The 27,359-nt window shown below is 37.4% G+C and overlaps 1 protein-coding gene across 5 annotated transcripts in view; it reads right to left on the bottom strand.

The window, feature by feature from the left end:
* LYST (lysosomal trafficking regulator) overlaps nucleotides 1-27,359 on the bottom strand; it is a 172,458-nt gene that overhangs the window by 55,903 nt on the left and 89,196 nt on the right. For 2 of the 5 annotated variants that reach the window (XM_082720722.1, XM_082720723.1), the window contains 13 exons: nucleotides 26,658-27,285; nucleotides 25,822-25,999; nucleotides 23,511-23,680; nucleotides 21,838-22,068; nucleotides 20,099-20,265; nucleotides 19,303-19,455; nucleotides 14,239-14,397; nucleotides 13,388-13,579; nucleotides 11,130-11,305; nucleotides 9,510-9,716; nucleotides 2,818-2,994; nucleotides 2,188-2,264; nucleotides 1,854-2,042 (listed from right to left, as the gene is read on the bottom strand). In XM_082720722.1, coding sequence (XP_082576848.1) covers nucleotides 1,854-2,042; nucleotides 2,188-2,264; nucleotides 2,818-2,994; nucleotides 9,510-9,716; nucleotides 11,130-11,305; nucleotides 13,388-13,579; nucleotides 14,239-14,397; nucleotides 19,303-19,455; nucleotides 20,099-20,265; nucleotides 21,838-22,068; nucleotides 23,511-23,680; nucleotides 25,822-25,999; nucleotides 26,658-27,285 — 2,704 coding nt within the window. The remainder of the gene's footprint in view (nucleotides 1-1,853; nucleotides 2,043-2,187; nucleotides 2,265-2,817; nucleotides 2,995-9,509; nucleotides 9,717-11,129; nucleotides 11,306-13,387; nucleotides 13,580-14,238; nucleotides 14,398-19,302; nucleotides 19,456-20,098; nucleotides 20,266-21,837; nucleotides 22,069-23,510; nucleotides 23,681-25,821; nucleotides 26,000-26,657; nucleotides 27,286-27,359) is intronic. The other 3 variants (XM_082720724.1, XM_082720725.1, XM_082720726.1) reach the window with 2 other exon arrangements.

Here is a 27,359-nt window from a genome sequence, read left to right on the forward strand (position 1 = left end):
TTGAAAAATAAGTTCATATTTTATTTTTTTAAAAAGATTTTATTTATTTGAGACAGAAAGAGAACAAGCAGGGAAAGGGAGAAGTAGAAGCCGACTCCCCGCTGAGCAGGGAGCCTGACATGGGGCTCAATCCCAGGACCATGAGATCATGACCTGAGCCGAAGGCAGGAGCTTAACTGACTGAGCCACGTAGGTTCCCCCCAAATAAGTTTATATTTAAATGAAAGAAAATGGTAGAACTACATTGAATATATTTTTAGAAATAGATAAAAGAAAAATCACCCTGAATCCTACTATTCTAAACATACCAATTACTGGTAGAGATTATTTTCTTTCCTTTTTCAAAACCATAGTTAGAATTATTATATATATACATTTCTATATCCTTTGTTCTTTCACTGGACATATTTTAATCTTTATTATCATCACTGAAAAGGGCTGACTAATGCACTGGGTGGGCGTATTATAATGAATTTAACTCTATTACCATTACTATATATTTAAGTTGTTTTTAGTTCATTCACCTAGTATAAATAAAACAGAGATGAAAACCTTTACGTTTATTGCCTTTCTATATTTGGAATATTTTCCCTAGGAGAGAATTACTAAAATAGGATAACTGGAGCTAGAAATAAAATGTTTACAGGATTCCTGACATATGTTGTCAGAGTGTACAATGCCATTGAACCTCCAACCATGAACTAGGTTACATTTCTTCCTGCCGTTGGTATGTGAAACATAAAAGGTAAAATACGGTATTTAAAAGTTTTAAAAAATTAAATTAGACTCTAGCCATATGGAATATTTTCCTATCTGTTTATTAATTTATTTTCTTATGTGGAAGAGTATATTCACATCTTTTGCTCAGATTCTTGGGATCTTACATTTTACTTTTAAGTTGGCACAAATGTTTAAAACTATAAAAATATTAACTCTTTGATATAGTTGGTGAAAATAAATTTTCATGTTTTGTTGTTATAGTTGTTAAATACACTGGAAAAAATTAAAGCTTAAATCCATTTATTTCTTCTTGGTAGTTTTTTCTACAGTGTTTGAGCTTAGAGAGTTAACTATCTATCGCAGAGTTGATAAACACCCTGTTTTCTTCTACTTTATAAACTTTTTATGAGTTTATTCTTTTTTTCACCTGGGATTTCCTTTAGAATCTGATGTGTAGTGCATTTTAGCACCCCCAAGTCATGCTAATTAGTTAACCAAATTTAGAGATTAATACCTTAATTTTCCCCTTCTCATTATCTGTGATGCATCTTTTAAATTTTACATTAAAGTCTTATCTAGAAAAAGATCTATTTCTCAACTATCCTGTTTTAGTGATTTCTCTATTCTTCTGCAAACATTACATTTTAAAATTAAAGCCAATATATAAGATTTTATTATTTGGAAGAGCTAATAACACCTCTCTTTCTCATAATTACCTCCTTTACCCCCAAGAGTTTAAACAAAGATTGTCATAGGATTATCGAAGATGAAATAAATCACAAGTGATTAAACAAAAAATATTTATTTATTTATTTATTTTAAAGATTTTATTTATTTATTTGACAGAGAGAGATCACAAGTATGCAGAGAGGCAGGCAGAGAGAGAGAGAGGAGGAAGCAGGCTCCCCGCCAAGCAGAGAGCCCCATGGGGGACTCCATCCCAGGACCCTGAGATCATGACCTGAGCCGAAGGCAGCGGCTTAACCCACTGAGCCACCCAGGCGCCCAAACAAAAAATATTTAAACTAATGAAATAATGTTATGATCTTTATGCTGAAATGAAAATAGCATTTCACATTAAAATATTCAATAGTAATGATGGACAACCTAAAATATCCTCCCACTTTGCTTACCTATCATGTGTCAGCTGTTGAATAAGCTCCTGCCAGTGTCTGCTGGCACTCAGATCTACTTTATACATTCCTCTGATATGCTGGATCACCTTTTTTCTCTCAATTCCTTGGGAGAGAGACACTGCCTGGGTGATGTCTGCAGCAATTTTGGATATATCCTTTGATTTTGAGTCCAGACGCTGAAAGAGACTAAGTAAATAAACGAGACGGCCCGTAAGTTAAGCCTAAGTGGACTGTTATACAGATACAAAAGCATGATACTGGAAAACTAAAAGTATGTGTGAAGTCGAATGAATTAAAAAAGGCACGACTTTCAGAGTATATAAAAGCCTACCTTTGTTGATTATTATTAACCGTTTTCTGCCAGGTGGCTTTATTTGTAGCTTCTTCAGTTTCATATTTCTTTTGTTCCTAAAAGATGTGGATAATAATATGTAGTATAAAATGTATTATTAATAATTTAACATTGGCACCAAGGCAAACAAACTAATTTTAAAACCGAGGTAACAAAGGGGAAAAAAAAAATACTGTCCCCAAGACACCAGAATGTTAAAATACAATAACTACTTAAATAATGATATAATTCCCCTTTGTTCCTACACAATTTGGGGCACAGATGTGAGGGCAGAATAGTGAACAAGGGTGACAAACCTAAGGGGTTTGCACAGTTGCTTGCTTCAAGGCTGACGCTTCAACTTGCTTGTCACATAAAAATTTGTCCTTCACTGAAAGCTACTGATAAAGGATAAGGATGACAATAATGAAGAAAATGCTCCTTACAATGAGCCTATTTATTCTCTCATAGTAAAAAAGCCAGATTGGGTAAAAAAAAAAAAAAGAAATCATCATCATTTCAAATTTATCATCCATGATATTCTATAATAAAAAAAATTCTTTCAATCCTCCTTTAACTACATTTGATAGGCTCTCCTAAGAAAACTGTCTTATGAATTCACTGACTCACCTCTTTGATCATTTTAATAAGCTCCGCTTTTGTTGCTGCTCTGGGAGGGGTGCACTTCTGCCCACACAGTTTTAAAGCGTTCATAAGCAGCTCCGCTGTGTCTAGTTCTTCCTCAGTCAATTCATCTTGGTGATTATGTATCAACTCTGACAAATACAAAACTAACTTGGCTCCATGCTTTAAGAGAAAGAAAATTTTTTTAGTCATACAAAGTTTTTTTCTTACATTTAAATTATTTAACAGTAATTAAGTTAAATTATATCACTAGATTTATTTGGAAGGTTCTCGTTAGAATAAAGCAGTAAAAGAGACATTTTGGGAACAATCAAAAAAATTGGGTTTTGCATTAGAAACACGGTGACATTAGGGTGTAAGCTAATTTTGATAGGTAAAATAATCTTATGTTACATAAGATAATGTCTTTGGAAAAAGATTTCTATAATTTACTTTAAAATACTTCAAAAACGGAATGATGTCATTATGATAAAAGTATTAACAACTGTTAAATCTAGGTGATGGCTATATGGTACTCATTATACTATTCTGTTTCTCTTATTACATTTGAAAATTTTCATTGTAAGAGGTAAAATAAAAAAGAAAAAGGAAGGAAAGTAAGAGAGAAGGAAAAGAAAAGCAAGCAAGTTTTGGGGGAAAATTTTTTGGAGATTTGCTAAAGGAATATAGGAAATAGGTGGGGATAAAGGAAAATAATTCTTAGTTCTTCTCATAGAAAAAAATGAACTGGAAGGGAAACTTTCCTTTAAATCTTCTAGGTAAGAGAATTATGCTTATTTAGTCTTTCTCCTTTGATTTCTGCTTGGTAGAATGAAGTTTGTGAAACATCCAGAACAAAACTCTGTCTTTGGATTAACCTGTAAGCAGTCTTTACTCCCTAGGGAGAGCTAACGGTGAAAAACTCTAAAACCAGTGAGATGTCAGCACCAAAACCTGTGCACAATGTCTGGAGAAGGGCTGGGTTAGGCCAACCTTATGAACTGCCCTGTAACCAAAATCAGAATGTTACTTAAGGTAATGACAACTGTCTTTCATAGAAGAAATCTAAACAAAACTTTGTTTCATGATTTTTTAAATGGCCCTTCTATGCTACAGATCTTACACCTAATTGTTATGTTGTACGCTATGTATTCTTTAAACATTAAGTATGCCAGCAAGTGAAACATGCAGAGTTTTACTTTTTAAAAATCTGCACTGATAAAATACCACTGCATTTGGCTTTATGACATTTTAAACTGTGAATAGTATTAAATGTCAACAAATGAATTTGGAAGCTCTTACATTTTGGATGATATATAAATTAACACATGGAATCACATCATGTCACTTCCCAAAAGCATAAGATGAACATATGCAATGATGAAAATAGCAAAGCTCATTTTAATGAAACATTTTAAATTAGTCAGGAGACAGCTGCTTCCTGACCGAAAGAGAAAAATGAACAGACACTCTGCGAGTAAAAGGCCTGAAGAGTTGGCAAATAAAGAGAAACAGTAAATGACTAGACTATGTTCTCATGTGTGTCTTAAAGGTAATGCTCTTGATATAATCTAAAAATAGTTTAGTATTCAGTGACATTCCAAAAATAATCTTGAAAAGCTATAAAAAATATTTTTATTCATCCCGAATATCCAAAAAACACATGGTTTTCTTAGACACTGAAGTTGTTTCTAGAATCTCATCTCAACATCTGATCAATACTTTATTGACTGTAGTTCCTGGGACTAGAAAAGGTGTGATTAGGGATGAATGCGAAAAAGGGAAATGCCTTGTTTTCAGCCCTCAAAAAACTGATTTAAGGAACCAAATCTATTACATACAAACCCTTAGGAGATAATAAATGCTAACCTGTATGAAAATAACATTTTCAGGGATGTGTCTAAGGAAGAGCTCTGAATGGACTAAGAAAGACAGATTTTGAAGGTGGGAAAAGGGAGCTGGGCATACGGATGAACTGACAGAACGGGTGTACAGACAGACAAGGAAAGGACGGAAGGCACTTCAGCAGAGAGGAAAGCATGAGCAGAGCGGCAGGTCAGTAAGAACGCACAGGATGTGAAGAGGTTGCACGACACAAAGATGAGGTGACATTGAAAAGTGGAGTTCCAGACTGAGGGATTAATCAGACTCAAGTCATGATAGCAGAAGAGAGGTGCTGGGCTTTAAAAATCAAGCGGATTACAAACAGAATACAGCTTGTAAAAAGGCAGCTTTAAAAAGGCACAAGAACATCTGTAGATCCTGCTATGGAATGACCTCTAGGATTTACCATTAGTTGAAGAAAGTAAAGTGCAGAAGAGTATGTACTGCTCTTTCTTTGTATTGACAAAGGGGGTGTGGATAATACACACGTGTGTATGTGCACATACATGTATGCGTGTGTGCACAGATTTACTTATATCTCTAAAAGAAAAAGTAATAATAAAAAGATGGTGACCTATAGGGAAAAAGATGGAAAGAAGGGAGGGAAAGAGATTAAGAGCTAGAACCTCTCTGAATGAGCCATGTTTCACAGTTTTGATTTTGGAACCATGGTGACATTTCACATAATTAAAAACAAAGTTGGGGCACCTCAGTAGCTCAGTCAGTTCAGCAGCTGCCTTCGGCTCAGGTCATGATCCCAGGGTCCTGGGATTGAGCCCTGCATCAGGCTCCCTGCTGAATGAAGAGCCTGCTTCTCCCTCTCCCTCTGTCTGCTGCTCTGCCTACTTGTACTCTCTCTCTCTCTGTCAAATAAATAAATAAATAAACAAACAGACAAATCTTAAAAAAAAAAAAAAAGCAAAGTTGAACAAGTAAAAACCCAACGGAGGGTGCCTGGGTGGCTCAGTGGGTTAAGCCTCTGCCTTCGGCTCAGGACGGGATCCCAGGATCCTGGGATCAAGCAGGGAGCCTCCTTCCCCCTCTCTCTCTGCGCCTGCCTCTGCTTACTTGTGATCTATCAAATAAATAAATAAAATCTTAAAAAAAAACCAAACCCAATGGAATCCCTAGAAATAGAAAACAAATGGCAAAAAAAAAAAAAAAGAAGAACATGACTAGTTAGTTGAAGTTGGTGGCACAACTAAATACAGAAAATTATATGAAGTGTTTTTACAGTATTTTCATGGTGTACTCATAACGGTATCCTAAGAACAAAATAATTATGAGGAAGCCTTAATCTGTTCACTGGGTTTGTTATTAGTGATAATGTTGGTCAACCTATTTTGAAAATGTTCTATGTATACACATAGAGAGAGAGAGAGAGCACACATACAAATAAGTATACTAATAACATCAGGAATCAAGGTTACAACATTAATAAAAGGAAATACAAATATAAAATCCAAGAAAATGTGGAAATATCAACATGAACTCATGATTCATTTTTCTTTCTTAAAAGATTCATATTCCTTAGCTTTTCCACCAGAAACACGAGAAGAAATAACAAACAAGTAGAAATGCCTGTTTCTAGTCCTTAAATTTATAATTTCTAAATACCATTATCTCATGAAAAGGAAACAGGGTCTGGTTCCAGATCCAGGAAGGAATGTGCAAGATAAACCTGGGACATTCTTTCGTTCCAGAAAGCAAAGCAGTTAATCATATTAGCTTGTTAAAAATTGGAAAGGCTGTGTTAAAGGCATGTAACAATCTGAGTCTTCATAGGTGCTAATGTGACTATCAAACTGAACAATAACCACAAAGATTTGAAACTACTTTTGCAAAAAATACCTGAATTCATAATGATACCTCAAAAATAAAAACAAATACAAAAATTGGAGGCTGCTAGGGCACCAAGTCATTATTCTAATAAACAGGGAAAAGAAACAAGAGTTGCCTTTCTTAAATAGACTATGCTTCAGGGTTGTCAGATAGTGGATGAGGGAACAGTCTTCCTCCAGAAGACTCCGAGCTAATAGATGCTGGCGGAATGAGAAACTCTGAGAAAACACTGTTTTGCAATTCCTAATGAAAAAAGTGGATCTTTGCAGGTATTATCAGTGGTGGCTAAAACTACTAGGTTAAAGATGGAGGGTGAACTTTGTAATGAATGGATCAGGCTAATATCATTTCAAAAAGCAGGGCAATGAGACATTCTCTGTTCTCCTGCTATGCTGTAATGGAAAATGCAAAGCATCCTTAATAAAACAGTCTTAAAACAAACACACACAAAACCAAACAGGAAACCAAAACTGGAATCTAGGAAGCCTTGAAACCTACAGCCACAAGCATATGATCAGCTCAATCCAGAATATGGGAAATCCCAGTTTCATCAACAAATGGCTGACATTTAAAAAAATGGCTGGGGAGGGTACTTGCCAGGGATTTAAAAGATTTAGCATACATCAAACCAATGCTATGTGTGGGCCTTGTTTGCATCCAGAATCAAGCAAACTATTAAAAAATTATAAGACTTAGGAAAGTTACACACTGAGTATTAGATGACATTAAAGAACTGCCGTCATTATTGAGCGTGACAAATTTTGTAGAAGTCTTTGTCAGGCAGAGATATAGACAGGTAAAGAATTTACAGGTAAAATGATTTGATAGCTGACATTTATTTCAAAACACTGCAAAGGAAAGTTAAAGTTGGGTAATGGTCATGTGGGTCCTTGTTTGATTTCTCCCAACTTTTAGGTATCTTTGAAAGTCTCTATAATAAACTTAAAAAAACCAGGCACAGGGGCACCTGGGTGCTCAGTGGGTTGAACCTCTGCCTCGGCTCAGGCCCTGGTCTCAGGGTCCTGGGATGGAGCCTCACATTGGGTTCTCTGCTGGGCGGGGAGCCTGCTTCCCCCTCTCTCTTCCTGCCTCTCTGCCTACTTGTGATCTGTCAGATAAATAAATAAAATCTTTAAAAAAAAAAATGGAAGCCAGGTACAATAATGTGGTTTTGAGGTAAAGAAGAGGTTATTGTAGTGATCTGAGCACGGGGGTGAAAGTCTGAACTACAGTGGGGTGGGTAGAAGACAGTTAAAGACACTAAATAAATGACTGGCTTTGGTGATGACATGATTTATGGGAGAGGAAAAAGTCAGCCATGGATCCCATCTGTACAGACACCACCAACAAAATGGAGTCACGGAGAGGAAAGCTGGTGTGGGGAAAAGAGGACTATAGGCACCAGGCTGGATTTTAGTAGATGGCAACTCTGCTGAGATTTATAAAGGCAGGAAAGAACATCCCTTCTATTGTCCACAGGAGACTGCGGGCTGGATGTGTTTCTGCCTTGGGAGAGGGAAGACAATGGCCTGGGGGCATCTAGGAGAATCTTAGTAGTAGAGATAGCATCACTTCCAAACTATAGCCTTTGGTTCTTAAAATGATATATCTGAGTTGCCCAGGTATTAAAAGGGATGCCTGTCCGTACATACCCCCTATTACTGTACTTACAGAGATACAATTTACATACAGGAAAGCATACAGATATTAAGTGTTCATTTCTGAGTTTCAACAACTGCACACATCCATTTTAGTACTACCCAAAATAGGATGTAGGACAGTTTTATTGCTCCAGAGAGTTTCTTAATTCCCCTTTCCAATCAATTCACATTCTCACTTCCCCCTTCCTCATGGATACAACTACTGTCCTGAATTCTACCACCATATCTTAATTCTGTCTGTTCTCACACTTCATATGAATAGAATCACAGAATGTGTGCTCCTTTGTGTTTGGTTGTTCCTTTTGCTAACATAATGTCCTCGAACTTTGTCCATAATGGCAGTTATATCAATAGTCCGTTTCCTTTTATTGCTGTATAATAGTCTATTATATAATCATATATCGCAATCTGGTTATACATTGGCTTGTTGATTGATATTTGGTTTATTTCCAGTTTTGGGCTATTAGCAAAAAGGTTGACATGGATATTCTCATACAAGTCCTTTTATGCATGTATGTTTAATTTCTCTTAGGTAAATACCTAAAAATGGAATTTTAGGGTCAGGTTAAGTATATGTTTAATTTTATAAGAAACTGCTAAACAATTCTTTAAACTGGTTGCACCATTTAAACTCTCCATCCATCACTCTTTAAGTGTTAGAATTTACAGACTCTGAAATTCTTTTAAGTATTTCAATGTTGATCATTCCAAATGATTAACACATTTAAAAAAATTTTAACTTAATATAAGCATTTAAAAAATATATTGCATGTACTACTGTTTGAGCTACTCAATTTAGATGTCTTATGGATAATATAATGCTTTAAAAAAAGAGGTGAGGGAAATTGGAAGGGGAGGTGAACCATGAGAAACTATGGACTCTGAAAAACAACCTGAGGGTTTTGAAGAGGCGGGAGGTAGGAGGTTGGGGGAACCAGTTGGTGGGTATTGGGGAGGGCATGTAGCACTGGGTGTGGTGCAAAAACAATGAATTCTGTTACGCTGAAAAGAAATTTAAAAAAAAGAAAAAAGAGAAAACACTTGAAGATTTAGTAAAAAAAAAAAAAAACTACAAGGATCTTATAAGAGCTCAGATAGAGAATTCTTAATTTCAGCCCTGGAGGAAGGAATGGGAAATAAACAAAGAGGTCAATTTCAATCTGGTATGGAGCATCTGAAGAAAGACTTCAGTAGATTTTTGGTAAGAAAACTATGTAAAGGATATTTGGCATGAAAATTATCTTCGGTTCTTGTTTGTTCAGTTTTATATTTCACCACTACTTTTTACTTATGAATTGTTGAGACACTTACTTGCAGGGATGGACTAAGACAGTCTCGTAGTATTTCCTGATGATTTGGTTCACGAACTATTTCAAAAATTTGCTTTCTCTCTTGAGAAGAGTGCGCTGGTGACAAAATGTGTGCTAGGAGTCTGCCAAGCTGCATTCGGAAGGTTTCCTTACAAGACCATAAGATTTTAGGCCACTGCTGCTTGGAACCACCGGTTTTACTTGAACCCTTCAATCAGAACAGTAACAATCAGGATCTGACTCCTCAAGCAATAATACACTAACCTCTCTACACAGCCCTAAAGAAGATCACGGGTCATGTTTTACTGCAGATTGTTTTTTTAGTAGTAGAAATTAGAATGACATATACCTCCCTACGTACAGGTAGTTAAAAACAATAGACATACACTGACTTTTACAGCAGCATTGTTCAAAAGAGCCAAGAGGCTGAAACAATCCAGATGTCCACTGATGGATGAGTGGATAAACAAAATGTAGTATATACACAGAATGGAATATTATTCAGCCTTTAAAAGGAATGAAGTTCTGATACATGCTTTAACATGGATGAACTTGAAAATATCACGTTAAATGAAATAAACCACATAAAAAAGGATAAATATTGTATGAAATATTGTACTATAAAACTTATATGAGGTATCTAGAAAGTTAAATTCATAGAGACAGAAAGTACAATAGTGGTTCTCAGGGGCTGGGGGAGGGGGAGTATGAGGAATTATTATTTAATGGGTACAGAGCAATTTGGGATAATGAAGCAGCTCTGGAGATGGAGAGTGGTAACAGTTGCACAACAATATGAAAGTAGTTAGTACCGCTGAATTATACCTTTAAGATGGTTAAAACAGTGAATTTTATGTTATGTGTATTTCACCACACAAAAAAAGAGAGAGGTGGGTTAAGAAGCGAAGGTCACTTGAATTACCTAGGACTTAGAAATTTTAAACTAAAAAAAAGAGAACCATCAAAAAACAACAGTAGATTGATTTTACAATATAAAAGAGAAGGAATCATAATAAAGAATTACTGTTAAAATATGGAGTATAACAGTCACAAAATAAGAACAGCATATAAACTGACCACCAATATTCCATAATAGGTTACAAAATAAGCTGCTTCAACTGTGGTCCAGCTAAGGCTATCTCAATCTTGACCAGATCTCCTATATCTGATTTAAAACTGGAATCAGTGCATTTTAGAATTTATTCTGGGTTTTGGAATTGGCTCTCCAAACTACTGCCAGTCCTAAGGGCCCTATGTATATCATTTGGTTCTAAGTAAAACCCGCAGACACCAAAATCCAGTTTAGATTTAGAGATTGGCAGAATTGTGGCTCATGAGTTCCACTAGAATGAAATTGACTTTTGTTGTCTATGAAGTGTACTAACTGATTTGCTTCCTAGGGTCAACTATATGTGACCCACAGATATCCAAGTGCACCAGTGATTAATGGAGCCTGATACTTGGTAGTATTTTCTTTAAAAATTTGAAGGCATTAGATATGTTTAAGCCAAGATTAACCTTTATAATAATTTAAAATAATAATAATTCAAGAGTAAGTAGACACATAAAACCCTAATCCTTTTATGTGTATGAACATGTCCCATGCAACTCATTTACTTACAATAGATACTTTGAATCCTTCTATCAGATATGTGAGTATCTCCTTCTGAAATGGATTGAAAATGGAAGGCTGTTCATGATGAACATCTTCAGAAATTTCAGTCTGGGAAACTGAGATCTTGCTTTGAGTTGCATTTTCTGGAGTACTCAAAATGTCAATAATATCTGGATTAAACTCTTTAAATTAAAAGAATAATAAACAATTAGTCACATCACTGATGCCTAGCCATTAAAAATGGTCATCAAGCTAGTAAAAATATTCTATGTAATTACCAATTCAGTTGTCACAATATATAAATGTGTAACAAGTGTATTAGGTATAGAAGGTAAGAATATAATAAATTCACCCAAAACAATGTAGAAATGTATGCCATATAATTCTAAATTAAATATTTTATTAATGAAGATGAGTTAAATTGCAACATTATTAAAGTCATGAGGTTCTTGTACAAATAAAACTTAAAGACCACATGATATTTACATCAGGAGGATATGCAGGGGTTGTTTTAGTGCATGTGCTATCCCATGATATCTGCATGTGATAAATGACTCAATTTCAGAGACTAGCCTGGGATCTGGCTGACTCAAATACAATCAGAAAAGTTAAAAATATGAGCCTTGGTTGTATTATGCATTTCTAGTGATTAATAACTACTGTCTTCTTTTTCCTATTTTCTTGGGGTTACTTAAACATTCTTGGGGGAATTCCATTTGGACTTACCTATAGTTATTTTTTTTTTATAAAAAAAGTATTTATTTATTTGACACAGAGAGGGAACACAAGCAGGGGGAGCGGCAGACAGAGGGAGAGGGAGAAGCAAGCTTCCTGTTGAGCAAGGATCTGGGGCTTGATCCCAGGACCCTGGGCTCATGACCTGAGCCAAAGGCAGATATTTAATTGACTGAGCCACCAGGTGCCCCTCTATAATGTTTTTGAGTATATTTCTCTGCATACCTTTTTAGTGGTTGCTGTAGGTATTATGTTTCACATATAAACATATAAGTCAGTAGCCCCTATAAAAATGCAAACTGAACTCACAATATGATACCCCTGTATATCAGAATGGCTAAAATTAAAAACAGTGGCCATGCCAAGTACTGGTTAGGGATGTGAGGAAAGCTGCACCCCTTGTACGTCGCTGGTGGGAATATAAAATTAGACGGTCATTCTGGAAGTCTGAGTTTCTTAACAAGAACAAAGCACAAACTACTCTTATTCCAGAAGAACGAAGCCTTATTTTCACACAAAGCCTGCACATAAATGTTTCTAGAAGCTAGCTATTCATTTGTAATAACTGAAAGCTGGAAAACAACCCAGATGGTCTTTCAACAGGTGAAGGACTAAACAAACTATGGTGCCTCCACACTGTGGGAAACCAGCAAAAACAAAATAAAACTGCTGATACCCACAGAAACCAGGATGACTCTCCAGAGAATGACGCTGAGGGAAAAGAGCCAATCCTAAAAGGCTGCATACTGTATGATTCTGTTTGACAGAGCTCTTGAAACGATGAAAATAAAGAAATGGAGAACAGATTAGAGGTTGCCAGGGATGAAGGAAGGGGCAGAGTGGGGGAAAGGTGGAAGTGGCTATTAAAAGGCGACAGAGGGGTGCCTGGTCTATGCAGCCAGTTGAGCATCTGACTCTCCTTTTCAGCTCAGGTCCTGATCTCAGGGTTATGAGATCTAGCCCTGCCTGGGGCTCCACACTCAGCAGGGAGCCTGCCTCAGATTTTTCTCTCACTTTGCTCCTTCCTCCCTACCTCCCACTCTCTCTCACTTGGCAATCTTAAAAAAAAAAAAAAAAAAAAAAAGCAACTTAAGGATCTCCTGTGTGATGAAATGCTCGGTTTGTTGACTATATCAATGTCTGTACTCTGGTCATGACCCCGGACTCTAATTTTGCACAACCCATTGGGGGAAATGGGGTAAAAGATACATGGGGTTTCTCTGCAGTATTTCTTAACAACTGCATGTGAATCTACACTGATCTCAAAAAAAAGGTTAAAAAAAAAATGTACTGGGGATGCTATACTGTTTTAAACTCGACAGTCACTCTAGGCCAGCATATAACATGTTGAAAATTGGATTTTTATTCAAGACTCCTGGTTCCAAACAAGAAATTCTTTAAATTGTGTGGATGTGAGGAATGAGCAATTAATGTCGCTTAAAATTTTGAAACCTAATCAGTTTCCTCTTAAATTGTTTTCCTTCTTGTTCCATATCTGAGCAAGCACCGACGCATCCTCTGGTTCCCACCTTGATAAATAATCCGGTTAACGGCTAAAATGGTGAGCCTCTGCAGCCTCTGCGCCAGCTCTGTCTCGCTCGCCTGGACCGGGTTCTCCTGGCTCAGTCTCCGCTGCATCATCATGTGCAGCTCATCACTGGCCACCGAACGCATTTTCATCAGCAGAGAGTCGGTCGGAGCAAGGGGAAATTTTCGAGGACCTTCAAGTATATGAATTAAAAACATCAAATGCCAGAGTTAACAGGGATCAAGGAAATCATTTTTTGCTTGCAAGCTTTTTGATTATTCGACCATGAAGCAAATCTTAATTATACCAAGGTAATTTACACAAAGGGAAGAGCATGATTCAGAAAAAATGCTGTTTCTCCCTCTTTGATGAAGTGCAACAGTATCTGTGATTTCAAAGTCCAAACAAGGATGTTGAAGTTAGTGACACAGCTTAGGAGGACTGCCATTACTGGGCAAAACTGGAGTCTTCAGAAAAACTCAGAGAAGTAGAAGGGTGTATGTAAGTAGTTCAGAATGTTTGGACACAATGTTTCCAAATACTGTTTCACTTCCTTGTATGCCAAAATAATCGAAGGGTTTTGAAGGCACACCATGCTTCAGTAAGAACATGACTACTTCTGGATAATTACCATTGTTAAATTTTATAAAGTAGTTTTGAGAAGTATATATAAGTGAGAGTAGAAATCAGTCCAGTGAAAGTGAAGAGATCAGAAAAGTGAGTAGAATTCCAGTGATTTGCTATTGAAATGATTTGGTGCTTCTTTAGAATTCAGTCCTCTAAAAGCATCTCCCGAGAAGTGTCTCCTCAGATTGAACAGTCAGAAGTGGCACCCCTGCACCATCACCGCACCTGCTCCGCGGGGTTCCACACAGCTGGTGGATCCGGGATGCGGGGAGAATGAGTCTTGACTTATTGGGCTGAAGGAGAAGGGCATCGGAAGTTGACCATAGGAACCAAAATGACGTCTTGGTAGGTGAGGAATAATGGAACCCTTCATTGGAATTGAACCTTTGTTTTAAATTATGAAAACAAACATCAATTTCCATAGATAGCCTCTATACACATTACTCACATGACTAAATTATGGTAGGTTTTAATGACTCATACTGTAAGATGTTTAAATATTTTAATAGCATTTTAGATTGTAGAACATTTTAGGCAACCAGTATTTCTTATCTGTTAATACATTTTGGTAGGTGCAGTTGTCTTTAAGACAAAAACAAAGTAAATAAAAAAAATTCATATCCAGGGTATATTCAAGAATAATATTGTCAGACTATGTTCTTACTTAGTTTAAGCAGATTCTTCCTAATGTCTACATCTCTGGCAGCTTTCACACTGTATAAGCAGCAGATAATCCTAATTCAGAGGCAGAGCACTATACCGAATAAGGAAATGTTAAGTCTTCTTCACTACTGTGTACTTGAAAAAACGGAGGGGTGTGCGGTATTTCAGCACTTGTGTGTGAAGCTACACCAGCTGGCGTGGCCTCAAGTATATTTTCTAAGCCTCCATCCCCTCGTATGCTAAGATGTAGATTAGAAAGTAAGATAGAGCTTGCCTCACAGATATTTGTCACTGTCTGACATGACATTAAATGTATTTGTTTACAGGGTTATTGACCAATTTCTCCAGCAAGATATAAGCTCCATGAAAGCAGATAAAACAATACCTGGTATGTGGCTGATGCTCAATAGATATTTGATGGTTCTATGGATTAAATAATAAAGAGGTGTTCTATGGATTAAATAATAAAAAAAAGTAATGGATGGGGCACCTGGGCAGTCAGTCAATTGAGCATCCAACTCCTGGTTCATGATCTCAGCCTCGTGAGATCAAACCCTGCATCAGGCTCTGTGCTAGTGGGGAGTCTGCTTGAGATTCATTCTCCCTTTGCCCCTCCCCTGACTCATGCACTCTCCCCTTCTCTCTCTAATAAAATCTTCTGAAAAATGAAATAAATAATGGATGTAAAACACAATGCCTCTCTATTACAAAGCATCAAAAGTTGTTAATAGTTGATATTATTACTGATGGTTGAAATACAAAGGAAATTCATTTTATGTGAATCATATTAGTAATACAACATGCATATTTATATTTATTTATGAGATTTGTATGTTTGTGTATAATTTAAATAATACCCTAATGCTTACATGTATCTTCATGCATTAAAGGGATGTTTAAAGTTTTTCATAGAGATAAGCAGACAAGTGAAAAAAAAAACCTATAAAAGAAGGTACATTGCTATCCTATTTATAACAGCAAAAAGAAACAAGTAAAATAAAGCCTTTGTTTATTGGTGAAGATTAGGAAACAAGATCATGGCAAGTCAATATAATAGATTATTATGCAGTTATTAAACATAAAGAATATTTTTATTGTATGGGAAAATGTCTAAAATATACTGATGAGAAATAGAAATCAGTTTACAAACAGAGGGAAGGGTGTCATATCATTTAGGCAAAGTAACATCTCTCTCTTAGCTGTACCAAAAGAAGACGCAGAGGACAAGGAATCCGAGCAGTTTTGTTAACTGGGGTCATAGGAACCATGGAGCCTACAGAGCAGGATAATGGCACACCAGAGTCAGGCTGTCAAGGGATGAACCTGGCAAGAAAGTAGTATCTAACTTTCCAGGAGTGAGAGAACTTAAAATCTGGATATGACGACAGCGCTGCTGAAGAAACGAGGCCCAAGCCGTGGGTGCTCTGGCATTTAGGTCTGAGACGTGTCGAAGAGCAGAGCACGTGGTATGTGGCAGGAACAGAAGCTGCGGCCACCAGGTGTCCCCACAAGCTCTGCTGGAGGTGTAGGGGTGGGGGAGCAGTGGGGTTGGATGTGTCACTGTCTCAGCAGTTTTCAACAAATGCTGAATGATCTATTTACAAAGAAACCATCTTCCCTAAACATTTATCACTAATAAGAACAGACTGTTCTACATTATGGAAAGAACACCTCATTATATCTAAATAATGGGAATGATGGAAATATAAATCCTTCTTAGTAACTTTAGCATTATGAGCAAACAGACCTTAATGAGCTTTTACAACCACACTGTTCAGAAGCAGAGGCACTCCAGTATTTTGTATCTTTTGTATCTACAGTGTACACAGCCAATATACTTTTTATACTTAGAATGAAGAAACAAAACACTGTCTTTCCCAAAAACTTGTGTAAAACAATGTGGAAAGAATTACAAAGCAATATATAAAGTATTTTGTAAACTGGATTCAAAGAGACAGAATTTAAATAAGAGCCATATTTAAACCAGGAAGAACTGGTGGGAGAGGCCTGTGACAGATGTGTCCTAAGGACATGACAGAGCTGGAATGAGCAGATGCAGTGTAGGACACGGAGGGAGGAATATGGGGGACAAGGGAGGAGCATAGATGCTCTTGTCCTAGTAGTCTCTAATTCCAGGCCTCTGTGTTTCTGTAAAACGGGGGAGCTTGTCTGGTGGTCTGGTAGACTTTGAAGGTCTTTTCTCAAGCTCAAACTCTGTAGGACTCTGTAAGTCTCATGTGGCTTGCAGCAATGGCATTTACTTAGATACAGTGAAAAATATAAGCCTAGGGGAAGAAGCCAGAGGAGGCAGAAAAAAAAAAAGGGAGAATGGTTTAAAGAAAGGACTAAAGGTCTGTCATCCACTTTTAAAGGATTCAAACAAACAAAAATCTCTCTCTGTCAAATAAATAAATAAATAAATAAACTTTAAAAAAAAAAAACAATTAACGAACTTGGAGCTATGCAGGGCTCTGAGGCTCAAGGTGATAAAAATGCTGGTATCAAAAGAGAGAGATGACAGACTACTAGGGAAATTACAGACCAAACAGGACAGCAAGAGTACCACTGTGTCTTTCCAGGCACGAACTGATTGAAAAACTAAACCAGGGATCTAGGTATAAAAGCGCAGGAGAAATGGACATGAGAACGAGAAATGTCAGCAAGAAAGAAACAGTTCCTGTGATCTACAACACTGGCAAAGACTTATTTTCCTATATCAAGAGAGGGTGAATTCCATCGAAGCAGTCCCTGACTATACAAGGAATCCTGCAACAGAAAAGTGGTGTGAAAGTCATCATCTAGTATGTGGTTAGCTAAGCATGACTGCTAGACTTGATAAAAGGCAGAATTCTACCTGAGACCAGAGAGTTACTGGGATATCCGGTCAAGAGGAGAGACTGTGTTTGGATACTATATTGAGAAAGGTTGTAGAGGGGCAATAAAGTTATGGGGGTGTCTTGGGAGTTTTATTTATACGCTTATATTTAGCATAATTGAAATGTACTGCTGCAAAAAATGTGTATTTAATAACTTTTCTCTACAAATGAGTTTCTTACATGGTTTTAAAATCTGGCATAGCAGGGTACCTGGGTGGCTTAGTGGGTTAAGCCTCTGCCTTCGGCTCAGGTCATGATCTCAGTATCCTGGGATCAAGTCCCGCATCGGGCTCTCTGCTCATCAGATGAGCAGAGAGCCTGCTTCCCCTCTCTCTCTGCCTGCCTCTCCGACTACTTGTGATTTCTCTCTCTGTGTGTCAAATAAATAAATAAAATCTTTGAAAAAAAAAATCTGGCATAGCACTGAACAAAATAAAGTTGTTTAACACAAGTAGAAGATAGATTTGATTTAAAAGCCTTTACAACAGTAAAGGTGATAAACTTTAAACAAATTACCAACTACTCTGTTTGGAGATACATATGTGTGTTCATGTGTGCACATACATGTCCACTATACATACATACGTACTGCACATGTCTTTGCGCAGGTGCACGTGTAGATCCTATGTGTGTGTGGGGAGGTGTTTATGCTAACTTTCTAGACTGTGTGCATAAAGGTCACAGCAGATTCTTCGGGAGAAATAAGGAAGTCTAACCATACTGATACTGACTTGGTGACCGGTTCATAGCAAGCCCCGAGGTGGCATGCTCATGCATTCTAACCACACGCGAGCCACCATCCTCTCCTGCCTTCACTGCTCAGCAGCCTCCTACTTGGTACCCCCGCTATCTTTCCTGCTCTCCTCTACCCACTCTCAACACACACACCAGAGTGGTCCTTAGAAAACAAAAATCTGCTTATATCATGACTTCCCAGCAGGACAAAAATCTCAACTCCTTCACAGTGCCTACATGGTTACCTGTGCACTGGCCCCTGCCGCCCTGGACGGCCTTATCTGCTGGGGCTCCTCATTCTCTCCAGAGTGTTCCACTCCAGCTGAATGGCTTTGTAAGCAGTTCTTTCTGCCTGTAGCACTGTTTCTCTGACCCCACCTTGCTAGATCCCTTCTCACCCTTTGAATCTATACTGAAATCTCACTTCTTCAGAGACTTCTGGAACTCCTGAAGGAAACCAGGTTGCCCTGTTACAGTCTCTACTCTAACCCTCTGCATTCCTCCACTCTTCTGTCAGCTCCGTGAGGGCAGACTCTATGTCTCTTTTCTTCATCACTGCACTTTCAACATTTACACTGTGCTTGGCACATGGTAGTTGCTCAAGAGATAACTGGTGAGAAGAGCCCAGAAACGAATCAGTATGATGTCTTTTTCAGGGAGGAAACCTTCCTCAAATTATGTAGTTCAACATTTTTTTTTAAAAGATTTATTTATTTATTTTAGAGAGAGAAAAAGAGAGAATGAGAACAGGGGAAGGAGAGGGCAGGGGAGAGGAGAGAACCTCAAGCAGACTCCCTGTTGAGTGTGGAGCCCTACAGTGGCTCAACCTCATGACCTGAGATCATGACCTGAGCCAAAATCGGGAGTTGGATGCTTAGCCGCCTGGGCGACCCAGCTGCCCTACAGCTTAACTTTTGAAACTAAAAAATATTTTAAAGGTGTGAGTGGCATCAGAATACAGGAAAGTCAAGCCACCCTCGATTTATAATTATTAAAACATTATTTCAATACTCACCAGCAATGCTCTTCCGCTTGGGAAATACTGCCTGATGGGCAGCAGAGGGGGACTGGAATGTATCTGCGAGGTTTTCAGAATCATGATTTGCAGTCGTCCTTATAAATTCCATAGCAGCTTGGAGAACTCTAAACTGTAGTGCAACAGCCATATCTAAAAACAGAAGATACTAGAATGTTTTCAAGCCATGTGGATGTTAATTTTTAAAACTGAATTGTTTTATATTTTCATGCGACATCTAAACTGTCAGTATATACTTTATTAGAGGTAAATTTAAAAATTTTGATCAACGTGGGTTCTTGATAGTAGTAAACATTTTTAAATGGCCTTTAAAAGAAATTTTAAAGCAAACTTCTAAATGGTCATTATAAAAAATTAAATGGGAAAGCATCAGCTCACAAAATTATTTCATTTTATATCATTATTTTAAAGAATAGGCTTTTTAACATATAAGGCAAAATTTACCAGAAATTCTCACACTTTCCTGTTTCACTTACATGGCATTTGCCATTAAAGAAAACTGATGGGCATTTTTATTCAATGTAAGCCTTTTAATTCTACTTGGTAAGAAAAATCAGAGGCTTCTCTTAATGATGTGTTGCCAGCTACTAATTATACCAAGGCATCGTTTCTTTACATTTGCCACTTAAAAGATCCTTTTAAAGCTGATAGGTATTATCACAAAATTAAGGATGAACCTTTAGTACAACAGTTTCCGCAAGAAAGAGATTAGGTTCAAATAACATTTTTGGCTACTATATAATTTCCTCCCAAATCCATAAAAACTAAATCTTACTTTGTGTCCTCTTGTTTTTGCTATTTTGAAGATACCCAAGCAGTACAATGAGGTCTTCAATAACTCGAAAATACTGCGAGCCCGAGGAACTGCACGCGTGAATTGTAACCGCTATGAGGAGTTGCTGTATGTCACAGGCAAGCAATCTGTACTCATTCAAAGGAACGCTAAAGAAAAGGAACAAACAATGTAAGCCAAAGAGAACTCCTTTAAATCCCTGTTCTTACAGCATTCACTCAAGCATTCACTGTTTACTCAGGCTTACTTTATGGAGGGTCAATAGAACTGCATGCTAGAAACAGAAATAAAAAAAACATGCTTTGACTCCTGTCAAAAAGTTGACTGTTTTGCAGAGGACCAGATGAGTAAAGAGATAACTATAAACAGTAAATTCTGGTAAGGGTAACAATAGAGATTAACACAAGATTCACGAGAACGTATAGGTTCCTAGACTGCACAGAAGGTGAAGATTTAGCGGCTATGGACAGGAATGTTCTAGAAGGCTCCTCAGAGAAGCTGAATTTGAATACATTACCTAGCCTCTCTGAATCTCACACCAAATTACAGCTGTAGTTTTTTTAAGGACTAAAAGGGATAATAGACTCGAACACATATTAATCATTTATAAATATTTATTAAATATGAATTAGTTACTTCTATCCCCCCAATTTTGAGCCTTGATAATCTACCTCAGTGTATGATATTAAGCCTGAATACTTCTCTCCATTTATTTTTTTTTCCAAATCAAGCAAGAGTTAGAAAGGGTAACTGGTTGGGGCCAATTAGCATGTATGCACATTCAGTAAGTACAATTTAGTAAAAAACAAAACAAAACAAAAACCAACAACAAACTACCCTTAGAAGAAGTCTGTAGGCAACTCTTACCAATTAGATATATTCTATTATAACCAAGACTGTTTTGAGGAAATAAAATACTTTGAATTTCTTTGTATTTCTCACATGCCTAGTACACAAATCCTGAATTTAATAGGTGCCCAGTAACAACTGAACTGAATTCAGTACAAGGAGTCTCTCTTGCTCACAGACCCTCCCTGGCCTAGAGAATTGCCAAAACTATGTATTCTGCCTTCTCTTAAAAATATAGATAATATTTAATGCCTTAATGTGTATTAAGATGGTGTACTGGAGATTTATATTTTAACATTATGCTAATAAAAATGTTATGCCATACACCATAAATGCAGACACCAAAGGCACAAAATCCAAGTAAAAATATAATCTCACACATTTTGTAAAGCTGCTGATGAAGCAGGAGAGTATTGTAAGTTGAAAGCATAGGTGTGTTTAAAGTGAGACGGGTTCAGTTTCAAGCCCTGTGCTATCTACTAGCTGGGTGATCTTCAACAAGTCACTCTTTTTCCAGTTCTCAATTTCCTATTCCTACTGGGGATAATAATTTTTATAAGGTCATAATGGAAGCTTGTTAAATGTATATGAGGGTAGTCGAATTTATTCAACTTGTCTTCGGGTTTAAATACTTAAAAGTAGGTCATATAAACATCTTCTTTTTAAGTAAGCTTGTTGAAAATTATGGAATATATTTTCCCCTCCAAATTCAATTCAACTTAATTATTTTAAATCCAGTCAGTTGGTAGGAAAGATATTCTTTGAAAGTGTTTTGGAAAATCAGATGCTCTAATGTAATCTATTTACTAAAGTTTTCTCTTTCTAAAGTATTTATCAGATGGTGCCACTTTAAATAATGATTTAAAACTTACTTTTTTTCTAATCCATTCAGGGCTGCTACTGTATTACATAACACAAAGAGTAGACCATTATCCAGCAACATATCCGCTACCTTGGAACAAGAATTTAATATTTGGAGAAGTAGTAAGAGAGCACTATGCAAAAGCATGTTGTCATATAAAGATGTCTCTATTAGTCCCAGAATAGGAATGACAGACCACTTCTGAAAAACGTCCATGTTTTTCACATCGTCCAGGTCAAACCTGTAATGAAAAATACACAGTTAAGAGCACGTTAGAAACAATTAACTACCAAATAAGGAAAGATGATGGCGATATGAATCTAGTTTTGCAAACTAGATTTTGAAGTTACAAAAATTAATCTGGAGAGCAAGGAATCTCAACCTTTAAGATCAGAGACCCCACCCCCAATAAAATAAAAGTATTGTTAGAAGTCTGCCCCAAGGTAAATATGCAAACATCCAAATGAAACATGTATACAATTTCATGGTTTTAATTGACTCGCTTTAATTTGCCCACAGGCTCCTCAGGTGTCCAAAGGACTCCTGCTTCAGAGGTCTATGTAAGAGGTGCACAGGAAGATATTATGACGTTATTATTAATAAAATAATTCATAAATTATAATTAACAGTATAGTCATTAACATATAATAGCACACAACATACACAATTTATATGTTTATATGCTGTTACTATTACATAACATATAACAATAATAGTATTTGAGAGACAGTGACCTAGTAAAAAGAGGTCTAATGAAAGGAATGAATCTTGAGCTCTTGTCCCAGTACTCTTTGTCTCTGTGAGAGAAGGAAATTATTTAAGCGTTTTGTACCTTATTTTCCTTATCTGTCAAATATGTGCAGAGACACCTGCCCTACTTTCTTCTTAAGGCTGTTGTTAGAATCAAAGGAGATAGTGCAGAATTGCTTTGAAAGGGCTAACAGCTACATGCAAACGGAAGTGCTATTGTCACTACTGCGCTTAATACGTAAATTCCTCAAAGTCTGAATTGGTCTGCTTATGAGAGGGATGCCTGGGGTGCTCAGCTTGTTCAGCATCTGTCTCTGGGTCAGGTCATGATCTCGGGGTCCTGGGATTGAGTCCTGTGGCAGGCTCCCTGCTCAGCAGGGTGCCTGTTTCTTTCTCTCCTCCCTGCTCATGCTCTCTTTCTTGCTTTCTCATATAAATAAATAAAACCTTAAAAAAGAATAATGATGATGATACACACATATCTCACTATGCTAACACAGAGAGTGGTAATAGTTTCACTTTTTGGCCAAACCAGGAATTCCAGGTGAGGAGATGTACTCTTCTCCCAGAAAACCTAGAGGCTGAGGGGAGTGGGGAGCTTCTCTGGGGATCGCTCATGTGATCTGCTGCGGGGCAAACAGGAGCCACCTTCTTTTCAGCTACCCTTCTCATGTTAACTCTGTGTGCCAAATCTTAACTGATCACCTTCTTTCCTTTGATGAAGTTTTGTGCCTACTTACTTACTAATGAATGAAACACAAAAGAAGTTAGAAACAAAATCATGTGGAAAATAAGAAATTGATTCACCTGGAAAATGACTTTTAGAGGGTTTTTTCTAAAAATGACCAAATAATTTTATTAAGAGTCAGCTTAATAAATTTTCTTTTTAAGACAAAAGATCCCCAATTATGATGGAGGAAAGAACCCACTTACTCTTCATCAAGGCCAATACGTCGACCAAAGAACATTTCAATGAAGCATTCTAACAATTCCTGTGTTCCCCGGTGAAGATATAACTGGTTGGCAAGCAAGGAAAAGCCACGGTTCTTCAGGAATTTGTCTTTTTGTTCCTTAGATGCTCTATTAAAATACGCTTCTAATAGCTAAGAAAAAAATCAAGACAATTTACATAGTGCATTAAAGTTTTCTATGATGTATAGAAATCAGGCAAATGCTTGCAAGTTACTATTTAATTTCATATGCACAGAACATAGAAAGCTCAAAAAAATGCAATCTCCATAGCAAAACAAAATAATCTGTGTTTTGGACTACGGTGGAATGCTAATGATGACTTCATCTTAGAGATCTTAATACTTTGTTTATGGGAAGACTAACATTTTTAGCTGAGCATGGACCCCTGGTAGACTGGTGGCTCACTGGCAATGTACCCAAGTGTAAGTATATTTGTGCTTTATTCTGAAGGAAAAAGAAATGAGTCAACACTGTATCATCCCCTCTCTGTAAAAGTGTGTGCACGCGCACGCGCGTGTCTCCTAGACTTCTATTTCTGGACTTCTTGACAGAATTTATCCTTAGCACAGGCCTAAATTTCTACCCTTCCCTGGCATCTTAAATGCAACATGCATAAAACCCAATCAATTATTCTCCTTCCAAACTCAATCTTTCATGGCTCCAATCTCAGAGCACGCAGTAGTGCCACCTTCCTAGGTTTCATAGTTAATCTCACTTTTGGCTTTTCCAGCCCTGATGTAATTATGCTCACATGTAATTATGGTCTTCATTCCAGGGAAACTCTCAAGTCCATGTGTCCTTCTACTCCCATTTCCCAGATCAGGAACTCATCACCATTTCTCCCCCAGGCTACTGTGCTGGGCTGCTAAACAGGACCCTCCCACCGCTCCTCCCCTGCAACACTCCCTCCCAGTGCTGAGAGACGATTCTTCCCCAAACACTCATCCATTGATTGACTGACCTACTTACAAAGCTTTCTAAGTTTACAGCGTGAAACCAAACGCACCTTTTGCATGACTCTTTCCCTGGTTCCTCTGTCAGAGTTAATTGCTTTTCCTATGCTCCCACTCTTCTTTATTAATACTGCCATTAAAGCACCCATCACAAGATGTCTTTACATTTCACTTAGTTGGGTAGAAGACTTTCTCCCTCACTAGACTATAAACTTTTGGCATGTGGAAATCACTCTACTTTATATCCCACATAGCAACTAGCCCAGTGTTTTGCACAGGGACAGAAGCTCTATAAATATTGGGTTGAACAGTAAGTGCTTAAAAAAGCAGCCTCTTTCAGACAAACGAAAGAAAAGGACAATCTCTAAAAGACCATTTCAATATTGGGGTTGTTTTTTAAATTATTTTTTATTTTTTAAATTTCTTTTTAGTGTACCAGAATTCATTGTTTATTAAATATTGGGTTGTTTTCTAACGGAAACCATTCATATCAAACATTTATTCATTTAACACTATGGTTAGTACCTAGTGTACACTAGACACAAAATGCCCACCTCATGCAGATGATATCTCAGTGTGGGAGAGTTAAAGAACAGCCACACAGACAGAATAAAAAGATAATGACAGGACATGGCTGGGTGCCAGAATAAATCAGTCGTACAGCAGAGGGAAGCTATTCTGAAAGGTCATCAGGTCCCTGAAAAGGTGACATGTGAACAAAGCCTGACGTGAATGTCTACAATTTGATAGTACACTGCAGGAAAGATTTCCAAAGAACTATGTATTCCTTGTACTTGGGTAGACTTAAAAAGCACATGGGTGTGAGTCGATATATGGAGGAGAGCTTAAAATTGCATGATAACACATATAAAAATATGACCAAGAAGTAACAAACTACAGTTGACCCATGAATGAGCCCCCTCACAGCTGAAAATCTGCATATAATTTCTGACTCCCCCAGTACTTAGCTACTAACAGCCTCTTGTTGACTGGGAGCCTTACTGAGAACATAAACAATTGATGAACACGTAACTTGTGTGTTCACTCACAATAAAGTAAGCTTGAGAAAAGAAAGTGCTATTAAGAAAATCATAAGGAGGAGAAAATATAGTACTCTATTATATTTATATTAAAAAGCCTGCCTTTAAGTAGGCCCACACAGTTCAAACCCATGTTGTTTAAGGGTCACCCACATATTGGTTCATTATTCATTTAGAATTAAAGCTTTAGGTCTACTTTAACACATATATTCAAATTTTAAGCTATACATATGTTTATTTTTTCTGAATTAAAACAACACATCTAGAGTTTGTCCTTACTTTAATAACTCCTTGTTGTATAGCGGGCGATGGGTGGTTAACGAGGACTAGAAGTGCATCTGCCTGAACGAGCTTGTCCATCACATCTTGAAGCATAACATCGGGCAGGATGAGAAGAACCCCACTTAAAAGCTCGTATAATCCACAGCATATCGGTACCAAACAGTCTTCTGTTACACTAAAACAGAGACCCCAGAAGTCTTACTAACAGAGGATCAGGAAGACAAGTTCATAATGATGATCTTAAGAATGGTGAGGAGTAATAATAATTTTAAAATGTGAAACAAAAGCTCATAAAATTATAAAATGTTCAACTGTGACTAACAAATGTGCCATGACTTTTTTTCACTTTATCAGCAATATAGCTTAGGCACACAGTCTATTAAACACCATTCTCTTCCACAGCTATGACGTGCAGTAGGGTGATGGGCACCAGCCACCTTTCACGTGCTCAACAGGCACATGTGGCCAGTGTCTGCCGTACTCCATGGCACAGGTAAAACATTCCCACCACCAAAGAAGCTCTCGCAGGAGGTTGCTACTTGCTACTATAAATTTTATAGTTTCCCCAAAGAGTTTTTCTCTAATAACTCTAAGAATTAAATAGACCACACGGCATTTTTTTCTTTAGTAACTACTATTTATGGTCTGGCCTTTGGTAAAACACGGAATTCAATATTATCTAGTATTCAAATAAAGAGAAAGGTACCTTTCTGTTTGTTATCAATATGTCTGTTGCACATGAGAAGTGACATAATGAAGACATTTCTAGAGGGGTAGAGGTTCTTTCAAGAATATTAAGAAAAAGAGGGGGGCCTGCAAAACCCTGTGAATACCTGTGAGTCCTTGCAGTTTGGCTGGAGTTTGGCTCATAACCCAGAGAAAAGGTGAAGTTCTCCCACTCATCGGAGTTCCTATCAACGAGACTTGGCCAGCGTCCAATGGCTGCAAATCCATTCTGGGAAGGAAAAGCTAAACCTAGGCTTGCAATAGTGCTGTGGCTTCGCTGGAATGAGGCCAGTCCCTTTAGGTAATCGGGTCGACGTGGGCAGGACTCTTCTCCAGGACTGTCATCATCTGATCTGGGCTCTGCTGCCAATTCTTTATGATCGACTTTGACCCCCGGAAATCCCAGTGTTCCTTTCGGGACACCGTTGACAGAGGTGCGGGCTGAAAGGGCAGCTTCCATTTCACACGCAGCTTTTGCAGACTCAAAACTACTGACAAGTGCATCCTCTCTGCCTTTTTTCAGGGTCTCGGAACTCACCAGAGAACTCAGTTTCTCTTCTTGCAAAGCAACGTAATTATCTCCAATATTTTGTAACTTGTCAATACTACGACCCAAACTTCCATTTAGTTTTTGTGGTTGTGTTCGAGATGAAATGGTAGGAAATGCTGGCAGGCTTCTAGAACGTGGCATGTTGGCGGTCATCCGTTGTGGAATAATATTGCATGAATTATTTCCTGGTGAGAGCAGAACAAAAAATACTCATTAAAAATCTATTAAGTGGGACCACTTGTTTTCTGCAGTACCAGTC

The sequence above is a fragment of the Mustela nivalis genome (assembly GCF_964662115.1).
Source record: "Mustela nivalis genome assembly, chromosome: 2".
Classification (NCBI taxonomy): domain Eukaryota; kingdom Metazoa; phylum Chordata; class Mammalia; order Carnivora; family Mustelidae; genus Mustela; species Mustela nivalis.